General features: G+C 35.4%; 1 protein-coding gene across 1 annotated transcript; it reads left to right on the top strand.

The window, feature by feature from the left end:
* The first annotated feature begins 7,643 nt into the window (after positions 1-7,643).
* LOC129257191 (NAD(P)H-hydrate epimerase-like) lies at positions 7,644-11,925 on the top strand. The gene is made up of 2 exons (XM_054895467.2): positions 7,644-7,957; positions 8,911-11,925. Exons 1-2 carry the CDS (start codon positions 7,675-7,677, stop codon positions 9,111-9,113), a joined length of 486 nt encoding a protein of 161 aa, XP_054751442.2. The 5' UTR covers positions 7,644-7,674; the 3' UTR covers positions 9,114-11,925.
* Positions 11,926-12,057: the final 132 nt, after the last annotated feature.

Raw genomic sequence — 12,057 nt, 5'->3', positions numbered from 1 at the left:
CTGAAAGCACGATATTGTTCTCGCTCTAATGGAGGGGGGGGGGTCAGTGTTCTATCAAGCAAAAGACGTAGGCCTATATGTGCATACGTTCATATCATTGGTGTAATGATAAAGAACCTGATGAATTCTGTTTTGTATGTCGACGTTATTATAAAGTTAATACAAATGACAATCAATATGATTCAGGCGTACACCGGTTTAACTGCAAGGTAACATGCATCCAGAAATCGAAATATCCGATGAATTCAAAACGTACGTAGCCGGAATGGCATGTAGTTCGGATGTTACAGACTCTAACTAAGAATAATCTCGTATTACAAATGTTAATCTTGCTAAAAATGCACACAAACTCACAACGTGATAGACTCTGGGGATGATGTCGTTGATATAAAATTCACATCGACCTCGACATGCAATCATTTTTGATACTGCATCGGACTTGACAACTCGCAAAATCTTTTCTAAAATTAGATGGCCATCTATTCTCTCTCTTTTTAATCTTAATATAATCTTTGTATTTCAGGATCATGATATGAAAACCCTTTTAAAACAAACATGATAAAGGAAAAACGCGTCTCAAGTTATACATGGTTCCTTGCCGCAAAATATACAAATCATCTTCATTTGTTGATATTAAATCATCAACATTATCACTGATATTATTATTCGTATTATCATGTCCGTTAATATCACTTCAAAGTTATGATTATCACTTTCATCATCACCATCATTCATTATCTAGTTCCAGTCGTTCTCCAGTATTAATTTTATATTCTATATAATTAAAAATATATGAAAGATAATGGTAATGATCATGGTGATGCTGGTAATCATGAACATTAGATCCGTTATGTGAGATAATTAATGCGATTTTACACGCTAATCGCTATTTGATGATGGTGAAAGAAATCTTTTAAATAGCACAAAAGAAGTCGGGACGGTAGTTACTGCATACACGTACTTTAATACACTAATACAAAAAATTCCCCATCGGACGGGCCAACGGTCTTTTGAAGTAGGTTCATCTATTGAAATTACGACAATAATCACGACAGCGGATATGCGGGGAATTAAAGTCTGTGAGCGTCTTTCTGTGGCACATGCTATTGTGAATGATTCTCTACTATACGGGTGAGTGATCTTGCTTTTTCATGATCATAGGCCTGGGCAATGACTAAGAACAGTTCGATGAGTATCAATGCCAAGCAATCCTGAAATGTCAATAATGTTCAATTCTCTTGATAGAGGAGACTATATCATGGCCCTATTTGCTTTTGCTTTTAGGCCAGTAAGTGTATAAACTAACATAGATAATAAATAATAATTACATTCCATCTATTTTAGAGTAATGATCTAATGTTAATATTATTATACATATCTCCCTGCAGCTTACGGCCCCATATCTTCACCCGTGAAGTACTGAATTTTGAAGCTTAAATTATTGAACATCTTGGCATCCTAGTATTGTAATGATGTTTACCATCACTGCAATGTAGATAAAAACATTAATTTAATTCTACTCACATTGATTTTACTTTAGAACAAACTCACACCCCACCCCTTCCCGCTACAACCTTTCTCTCATTTTCATTATTTCCTTACCAAAAGTATCAAAATTTCAATAACTACGATAATGACATAGATGGTTCTGTTGACATGATTGACTATAATGATCCTACTGATGATATTGACGAAAATTAACACTGATGATGATGGTGGTGGTGGTAGTGAATGTGGTAGCGGTAGCCTTGATGATTATAATAAATGAAAATACTGAAAGTTACGAAAGTCACACATTCAGTGAATAATACCAAGAAACATACTTTTTGATGAAATAAAATTCACACACACTTTATGGTTCTTGTAGGCCTCCTGTTTAATTTATTCTTATTTTCTGAACTGCAGTGTGTCCGCTTATATTCATTTTGTATGATTTAAAGCTTTTAAGTTTATAATTATATTGGTAAATCCCGGTCAGAAAATTTCATGTCACCATTCCATTCCAGATTACTATATTATATGAGCATGGCCCTAAAATGAATATGATGTGATAGGTATGAAATCAAATGTGTTTTATTGGAAAATTTAGCCCTTTTACACATCCTTTTTTCCAGCGATTTGGCGACCGATCAAAATTTACGCGTATTTTGTATTGGAAACCATCTATCGGGACAGACTTCAAGATCTAGGTCTGAATAACATTGCAACATACTTCGTTTGGTGCTCAAAAGGTTATTTCTAAAATAGAACATCATCGAGAAATGGTGCTTCATTCATGACATCTGAAAAAAAATCCGATGACCACTGCACTGTTGTAAACAATTTAGAATGCTTGTTAATACTCGACAAAATTCAAAAGACAAAATTACGTATTATTTACCAAAGTTAATCGAAGAGTTTTAACATGACAATTAGAACAATAAATTAAACACTACCCATGCAGAAAACGATCGAGATGAGAAAAAAAACTTGATCAGATGATGTAATATACTGATAAGCAAAGCTTGTTGATAAAACATAACTTTGACAATTACATTAAAGACGACACCGCCGGTGTTTTCAAAAGTATGGGGGCTAATGGGGGAAAAGAACATTTTTGGGGTGGGGTGACAAAAATGTATTTAGGAAGAAAGTATGAGCGTCAAAAAATTGGAAAAGATTGAGTAATTTGAAATAATCCCTCTTCAGGAAATGGAATTAATTGAGTGGTTTAAAATGCCAATCTTGGGCGAATCAGATTTTATATCAAAATAATTTAGCCTTATTAAAAATCTTTAACTCGCAAAACAGAGTTGAAAACGTGTGCATGTATGCAGAAAAAACACTCCTTCCTGCAAACAATGTTGGAGGTCTCTGAATTTTCGAAATTATTCTGAAACCTTAACCTGCTCTAATTAATCAGATTTTTCTGATGTACAAGGAAAGGACAGAATCATCTGTTTTATTATTTTTTGTGGGGGGGGGGGGTGAATATTCGGATTTGCTGATATAAAGAGCTTCCTATTGTATGATTAAAGAAACTTGAGCGATATTCAAAATTAAGTTAATACTCTACAAAATTCACATTATTTACTACAAACTAAAGTTAATCGCAGAGTTTTAACATTTAGATTCATTTATTTCCGTTCAACAAATGATATAATCGAAGTAACAGGGTAAATACATGTACACAATAATACATACAGTTCAACGACATTTTATAACAACCAGTATTTTCAAAAGCAGAGGGGGGGGGGGGAGGGGCCAAGTCAGAAAATTGTGGAGGCAAAACATGGTTTTTCGGAAAAAAATTATGAGCGTCAAAAAATGGGAAAAGATTGAGGAATTTGAAATTATCCCTCTTCAGACAGGGGCATTCATTTGAGAACATCTTTTCAATTGGCGAAACGCTATGAAGCACCGCCTTCTGGTGGCAACGGCATGGTCTTCTGTTTCGTGTGAAATGAAATCGACGGGTTGGTTCTCCCACAGTCATTCCAATCAGGCGGAACGGGTAAATATATCATACATTTGTAGGTCCAAGATCTCATGAGCAATGACAGAGCTAGGGAAGCGATCTGCACATGAAACAGGGTTTCCTATTTGCAATTCTCCATCTCCATTTTTGTCACCTGTCTTTCTTTTTAATCTTTTCACCTCCTCATTTCTTTATCCCTTCCCCTTGTCATGTTTCCTTGTATTAATTCTTCTTCCTTTTATCTTTTAATCCTTAATCCATTTTTTCGCCGCAAATAGGAGCCCATTCAACACCTATAATCATTTGGCTTTTGTTATCTTTCCTATCCTGATAATTACTGATGTGGTATAAGTGCTTTAGGTTCCTACATTAACGATTCGATAACTACATTTCTTCGATACACGATTTTCCCTTTCTCTTTCTCATGATTTTTCTGAAATCTTCTAGTTATTTATTTCGTTTTCTCTCAATTTCTTTTCACTCATTTTCCTTCTATCTTTCCTTTGTTATTGAAAGGTTTTACCGTAAAACCTTTTTTTGCTCTGTATATCTTTTAATGAAATATTGGTAGAAGGGGTTCGCAATCAGATTAAAGTTGCGGCCAATTTAACTCCGAGTTTTGGGGTTTCATTTTTTCTTCATTCTCTTGTTGTTACCTGAATGAACAATTGAACAATGAACAAAAAATAAAGAACCGTTTCAGCATGGCCATTGCATGTCTTCCCCTCTGTTCCCCTTTCACTCTTCCCCCACCCCTTTATATCTCCCCTCATCGTCCATCGTCTTCATGGCCCTGGGGGGGGGGGGTGAAGGGGGGGGGGGTGAAGGGGGGGGGGGGCTCCCGACACTTGTTTCAGATGTGAGTAATAATGAATATTCCAAGTTGACGTGAATTCTACGAATGGCTTGGGCCTACGAAACGAAAATGTATGGAATCTTATTTTCCCACCTAAAACATCATGAATTGACTCTCTTCCAATTGCAAAAAAGAGGTTTTCATGGTTATTGCAGTAAATTCGAAAGATCAGCAACGATTTATGACACGTGCGTGATTTTTTATTAAGCCACCGTGGCTTTATGAATGCACCCGAACTTCCATTATAGATGCGAACCACAGTTCAGAACAGTAACCCGAACTCTCCGATCCGACAGTCAATATGAAGGCACGCATTTGTTTTGGTCGTAGAGGGAGCTATTTAGAATAGTTTCTTCGGTCTTTCGACAGAACTTAAGACATGCAGGAAAGACGAACAAAAGAACGGTGGCGTCAATGGGCCTTTGATGGCGGCCGTTCCTTTGAAGACAAGGGAACGTTGGGCGGGAAAGCTGAAGCGAAAACCCGGATGCGGTAAAGACGCTATAGAACGGTGCATGGACTTTTGACAAGCTCCCTTAGTGAAATTGTGTTTTTTTAAGTTGTTGTTTCATCATGACTTTATTCAAGTTCAAAGACACTGATATACAATATATACATAAAGAGACCAGGTCCATCGTTTCCATTCCAAACAAATGGCAGGTCAGTACATGGATTACAAGACAAGTAATACGTATATATACCAATATAGAGAATTATTTAGAGTAACATAAATGCAGGAAAATAATTAGTTAAAGCTGTCGTTGATATCACGTTGAAAAAAAAAGACTGCATTTTTTACAAAATTATATGCAAAGTTAAATTGATGACACTTTATACAATGGCTTCTATGGTCCCGGATTTCATAAAGATGAAGGTATAGGAGAGGCATAGGTGCACTTTTTTATTACAAAATTCTGTGTCGGGCCAAACATGCACTTTTTTATTACAAAATTCTGTGTCGGCTGAACAACAACCCCAAAATTAATGAGTTCTGTCCTAAAAGAAGACTGCAATCAAGAACAAAGAAAGTTACATAGTAACATATGCCAGAAATGCCAATTTTTCTTTGCCACTTGTCTGTCATGTGAAATATTTTCATTCGGGTTACACAAATGGCATGTTCTAGATTCTATTGGATGTATGTTTTTACATGACCTGGGTAGAATTAGATTTGTCTATAACTCCAGGGAAACTGTATTAGGCATGATTGTGGAGTGATTAGGCCTGTTTTAGTGATTGGTGCATCTCCGTTCATGCTGTTTGCTTTAGAACCTAAATAAATCAAATTAAATGTATTCTACAAATACACTCATCATGATCATCATCATCATTAGATAATGTACACGAGTATGATGGCATTGGGCTCTTTTCCAGGGTTATCAAATTAAGGCTGAGCACTAGGATAGTGATTAAGTCTAATTTTTCATCCAAATATATTCCTTGTACAGCACTGGTCTGATGTACTTGTATTTGGGATGAGTAGACATGCTAATATAAAACACATTCCCATCATTAAAACATTATGGCTTCATCTTTTTTTAAACTAATTTTTACAAGCAAATTAGTTTTTGCTACACACTTTTCCGTGCAATTAGCCTAAGCATAAGATCCCCATTGACCTCAATTTGAAATAGTTCATAAGCAGATCAATGAAATGTCTTGGACAGAAGACGGGTTGACTTTTGAAATATATTTCCCAACTTGCATGATCTCTCCCTCTTTCTAAGTTTTTAAATATATCTCTGACTTTTCTCTTCTTGTCTTTCTATCCGTCTTTGCTTTATATTTCTCTTTCACTTTTAATGTCTTTCTTTCTTTTGCTCTTGATCTTTCTCTCTATCTTATATCTCTCTCGCTTCGCTATCTTCTCCATGCCTTTAATGTTTGATGTTGGAGAGTTATTGTAGACATCATGCCAGGTCTGTTGGTATGGTTTGGTTTAGTGAAGCAAAGATTACTAGGGGCAGTGCAAGCAGATGTTATTAGGCTCATTTCTCTACAATCACACAGGTTGGATGTCTGTTGTCTCTAATGATACGCATTAACATGCCTCAATATCCAAGACATAATTATTTTCTCAGGATTCATCAATTGGTGTTGAAAAGGCAGTTGCAAGCCCGGGGGGGGGGGGGGGGGGGGGGGGGTCACTCTCCACATGGACTGCTACCCACCCGTGTCCGACAACCTCAGAAATGCACCCTAAACGGCGTAACTACATTAACTAAATTTGCAACCCTAAACGGCGTAACCCATGAGAAAAGCCACCCTAAATGGCGTGAACAGGGAAATCCCATAATTTGATACCCTAAGTGGCGTAAACATAAAAATCGATTAATGTTGTGGCCGTGTGGGTAACGCTTGCTGCCTAGTATAGAGCCAGGTGTAAGAGACTAGCTATAAGGTCCATGCTCTCATAAGTGCTGCGCTGGCCGCGCCGGCGTGTGGGAGGACTATTTTGTATCCCTTAAAATTGCCTTTCACGGTGTTTATGGCTTATGTCTGCTCCCGGGTCTCCTAAAATTTGCCCAAATTTGCATCCCTAAATGGCGTAATTTTCATAACCAAATTAGCAACCCTAAACGGCGTGAAAAGAGAAAGAAAAGGCTACCCTTATCGGCGATTTACGAGCGAATGGTGCTGAAATGCAACCCTTTTTGCCAAAGACGTCGACGCCGCCCGAGTGCCTGAAATGGAACCCATTTCGACGCTTTTTCTGGACGCGGGTGCGTAGCAGGTCATGTGGAGAGTGACCCCCGGGGTTGCAAGTCATAGTGTGCTTGCTGATATATAATCATACATAAAAATTAAAACCCATTTGTTATTGTTTTTTTAAGCAAACAGCATTTGTTATAAGTTACCAAATAAAGTCAACATATTTCATAGGAAAATGCTGGAATTTCTGTGAATAAAAACGTAATGTCAAAGTGATCCTGTTGTCATGTCTTTGTTATTATCCAGCTCTGAAAGAACTTTATATTGATGGCAAAAATAGTATTTAACTTCTGATGGCAAAATAGTAACTATTCATCCATGTATCTTGTGGGAGGTTTGACAAAACTGTAACAGTTGTAAAATTTATTTTTAGCAGTATAAAGATGTCTTTCCATTTAGGCCTTGTGGAATTATGAAACATATGCAGACAATACTAGATGCTAGTTCCAAGAACATGAACCAATCAAGTGAATGTAACACAAAATTGTCAGCAGGCACAGACCTTGATCAAACTTTAATCAACAGGTAGGTCTTAGTCTTGCACAACATGTTTCCAGAGAAACTTTCAATACCCAAATCCCAGGCATGCATATACTTGGTTTAGAATAGATGTACTACCTTGAAAAGCAAGTGGAATGATTATCTCTTTATGATTCTTTTTTTGTCTTTACAGGGCTATTTTCCAACCATATTCTACCCCAAACAACCTGACAAGAAGCTCTTCAACAATCTCAAGGCACAGTGTGATACTCTCGATATTCCTTTCCTCTCCTACCTCCCGTCATCCCAGCTCATCAATACTTCCTATAATTTTGTTGTCGATGCTCTCTTTGGCTTCAGCTTCAAAGGAGCAGTGAGGGCGCCATTTATTGAAGTTCTTGAGAATCTGAAACACATCAGCATACCGATATGTAGTATTGATGTACCTTCAGGTGAGTTCATTATTTCACCAGGGTATCGGTCACAAAGCCTGATATCAATTATCATTCACAATTTCACTTGGTGGAATCCTCAGTTTGGATTGGCTGAGGAGCTTTGTTTATAAATTACCCAAGTAATTTTCAGTTAACAACATGAAGCAACAGGAGAATAATGCAATATTTATTTCAGCTTTCAAAAAAAGGGATATTTCTTATCCTAGGGAATTAAGGACAGACAATATTGAATTAACTGTAGGCCTATTTGCTACCTGAAACAATCGCAGGAAGTGTGACATCATGAAAACTTTCCTCAAATTCGCAAAGGTGGTTTTGTAACCATGGCTAATGCTGATTTCATGCATTAATTGTGCTTAATAGAACATGTCTATTGAGAAAAAGTCCATAATTGATGCATGCTTTAATCACAGGGTGTTAAATCAACATTTTAACAAAGACTACAGCACTAGCCAAATGTGTACTTAACTTAATCCACATAGGTAATCTTTGGGCTCATTAATTCAAAACAGCTGGCTCATGAATGCTGTTTCCATAGTGACAAGTGTAAATTTAGCATCCTGTGGAAATTAAATTATGCATATTTTGGCCATTGTGTTTTAATACTGACTTGACTTGAACATAAAAGCTAGACCTGAGCCCTGTTACATAAAGTTTTGTAATGAATTGCAAGTATTAAAGAAACACTCTGATTGATTTCTGATCATTGTTTTGAACAAAGTGTGCAGGAAACAAGGATCTTGATTGGTCATTGGCATTTAGGAATTGATCACAAACCATTATGTTACTGTTCCCTGATTGGTCCTTGTGTTGAAAAAAAATAGCCCAGGTTTCACAAAGACTCACTAAAATCAAAGGAGGCACCTATTGCTTATTCATGACACAACCATAGGATTGTATAAAATTAATTGTCATTTATTTTACTTTCTGTATATCCTTTGTTTGTTTAGGTTGGGATGTAGAGGAGGGAAACCCAGATGGTCTGAAACCAGAGTTTCTCATCTCACTGACAGCACCCAAGAAGTGCGCTAAACTCTTCCAAGGAAAACATCACTTTCTGGGTGGTCGCTTTATTCCACCAGAGATGGCAAGCCGTTATGAACTCTCACTACCAGACTATCCCGGTACTGATTGTATCGTTCAGTTAAAATGAAAGATCCAGGAGAATGGGAGGGGAAAATATGCATACTGGAATTGAGGTATAGCTAGTCTATAGTTTATTTATAGGAATAAATGGTGTTCCTATGTATTGAAAAGATAAAGAGAGAAATACTGGAAATAGCTAATGAAGATCAAATTGCAAACAGTACGGTGTAAGAATTCAGCTGTCTAGTATGGGGCAGTGTTTTTCAGCCTGATTTTCTAAAAAAATTCTTTTGCATCTATGGAGTAAGATTTTTTTTATTTGTGCATGTCCTGTAGAATGCTCGGACATCTGTATTCAGCAAACTTGATCCTGTTAAGCATTTGTTTCTACTGGCTATTTTTTAGTTATCTCAAATTTAAATAGATTTTGTAACTAATTATATATAGCCAGGAGGAAAAGTTGTGAACCATTTGTGTAATAATGTAATTAAATTATATAAAGACAAAATCATTTTTTAACTGGTTTCCAGGAAATTTATTTAGCAGACTAATGGCAACAGTATTTATAGGCAAATGTGTAAGTGTTAAACATGATTTGTTTTAAAAAATATATGTAGTGCTTTTGTAGGTATATCGTAAAAGTTTTTTTTTAATCAAGATCCTTTTTCTCATTTGCAAGTAGTCGTTTCTCTTCTAATGAATCTTGACTGAACTGTGATATGATTTTAAATGTAAAACAAGTCAGTATAGGCCTTTTTATCAAATTAATTTGTATTAAATTTTTTATGTAGGAAATGTGTTTCGTTATAATATTTATTGCTTTTAAGGAAGGGTTACAAAAGTCAAAGACAGAATGAAATGTTATTATCCTGATCATCAAATTATGGAGCTTGTTTAAATGAACAGTAGATGGCGCTATAACATTTTGCAGTGATATTTGAATTCACTTTCTATTGTTCAGCTGTAGAGTTTGCAACTTTTCCTTCAAGCTTATTAAAGCCTCTCATTGTTGGTCACCATTTAACATATGGTTATCACATTGATTATAATTTTTTTCTTTGCAAAATGTTTATAGATCAGATGTACAATGTGTATATTGGGGTGTGCAGAGCTGCCAAGTAGTACGATTTTTCCGTATTTAGTACGTTTTTGCAACCAAAATACGGCAGTACGTTTTTTCTTTAAAAAATACATTTTTTGTATTAAAAAAAAAAAAAAAAAAAAAATCGAAATTTATTGAGAAAAATCATCTCTATATGTCTCTATTTCATGAAACGTACACAAATATGGTTATTAGATCAATGTAATTTCAGATAACTTTTTTTTTTTTCAATCATTTTGTAAAAACCAGGGTGAGATATACACAAGTTTCAATGTTTTTTTTTTTTCATCTGCAAGAGCAGTGCACATTTTAGCTTGCATGCAGCTTGAGCGCCGTGATGGGCGAGTGCGCCAAGCATTTTATTATGAAATACACTTTTTTTGGGAAAAATACAAAAAATATTTATCTCACACAGTAAAAATACTGATTTTTTTGTCAAAATACTGATTTTGGGAGATAAGAATACTGAAAATGCAAAATACAACTTGGCAGCTCTGGGTGTGAATTGCATACCACATAATTCCAATAATACAATGTCTCCATTTAATCGACTTACAAGTTTTTATTTTTATGCATCAACACAAACAGATCATTTGGTTGCTTGATCCTGTAGAAATTCCCATAACACATTCATAAGAGTGTACTCGTTTCTCAGGCCATACTTCATAAGGCTGTCTCACAAAGTGTTGGGATCAATGCAGATCACTCACCCTTTTAATGATGATCTTAATTGTGTGCGTTAAGTTTAGATCAATTACAAATTTGTAATTTATCTGCATCAGTCACAACCCTTTTTAAGACAGACACTAGGGTGTTCCATGCACATTGCCATCAGAACCTCGGTCACACCATTGTGTATTGAGCCCCTGCATTTCATTTCTTTGTGCAAACAGAAAACAAATGACTTTGACATGTTGTTGACTGGAACTATGTAGTCTCTGTACAAAGCGATTGACAACTACCAAATTCAGTAGCCAACAGGTTAATGGGAGTTGGAGTTCGACAGGTATCCAAATTGGTTTTGGTAAAGGCCTGAGAAAAGTTTGGACATGGCCAAAATATCAAATTTCTTGCTAGGTTCCATTTTGTTTCTTGATTATCAATGTACACAGATCATAAATACAAAGAAATTTTATGTGACTTGGCCGAGTAGACCGTATTTTCTTGTGCATACATGTAAAGTATTTGATACAAGTTACCAGTCAGATGTTAATATAATTATACATGTATTTTTAGTTTTGCCAAAATGGATGCTGTGATTACAGTTTTGGTTCAAATAAATATTCATGGAATAATCAGTAAATTATTAAGAAATAATCTTAATGATTTGGATTATTCTTTAAATTCATAAGAAGGCAAACTGTTTGAAATTTTGCCTGGTGTTTGTGACAGATTCCACAGTATTTAATGAAGATAAGGTTCCTACCAAGATTCAACAAACACAATTTTGTGAATTCTAAGTAAAGTTACAACTCTTGTTTCATTTTACTCCTTCATATCATCATCAATGTTTGTTCTGGATGGCTCAAATGTATGAATCTGCCTATATGCCAAAGGCTGCACACTTGACATTTAAAAGATGTAGTTTGTAGAAAATATAATTTTGGTCTTTCATGATGATACATGTATGTAGCTTGATTCTGTTTCTAAACTCTTGAAGAAAAAAAATATGTGTTGATTGATTCAGAATATTCATTGTAGTAAATATATGTAAACTCATGTACAAATAAATAAGTAAAAAAAGGTAATGTACATAATTAAAAGTACAAACATTCAATGGTGTTTATTTTCTTTTATTTATTTAATGTTGTTGAACAGTGTATCATATACTCTTGACAAACTGACAGTGCAAGCTGTTGATACATGTATTTCATGTGTTTCAAGTATCAAATGTAAATTTGTATTGTGT

Source organism: Lytechinus pictus, chromosome 3 (genome assembly GCF_037042905.1).
Source record: "Lytechinus pictus isolate F3 Inbred chromosome 3, Lp3.0, whole genome shotgun sequence".
Lineage (NCBI taxonomy): Eukaryota > Metazoa > Echinodermata > Echinoidea > Temnopleuroida > Toxopneustidae > Lytechinus > Lytechinus pictus.
The sequence above is the reverse complement of the archived record's forward strand: the minus strand, read 5'-3'. Positions and strand labels throughout refer to the sequence as shown.

Bases quoted from the DNA above. Each gene is read 5' to 3' on its own strand.
- LOC129257191 (XM_054895467.2), top strand. From the start codon at position 7,675: ATGATTCTTTTTTTGTCTTTACAGGGCTATTTTCCAACCATATTCTAC. The intron at 7,958-8,910 runs GTGAGTTCATTA...TTGTTTGTTTAG, and splicing joins TAGTATTGATGTACCTTCAG to GTTGGGATGTAGAGGAGGGA.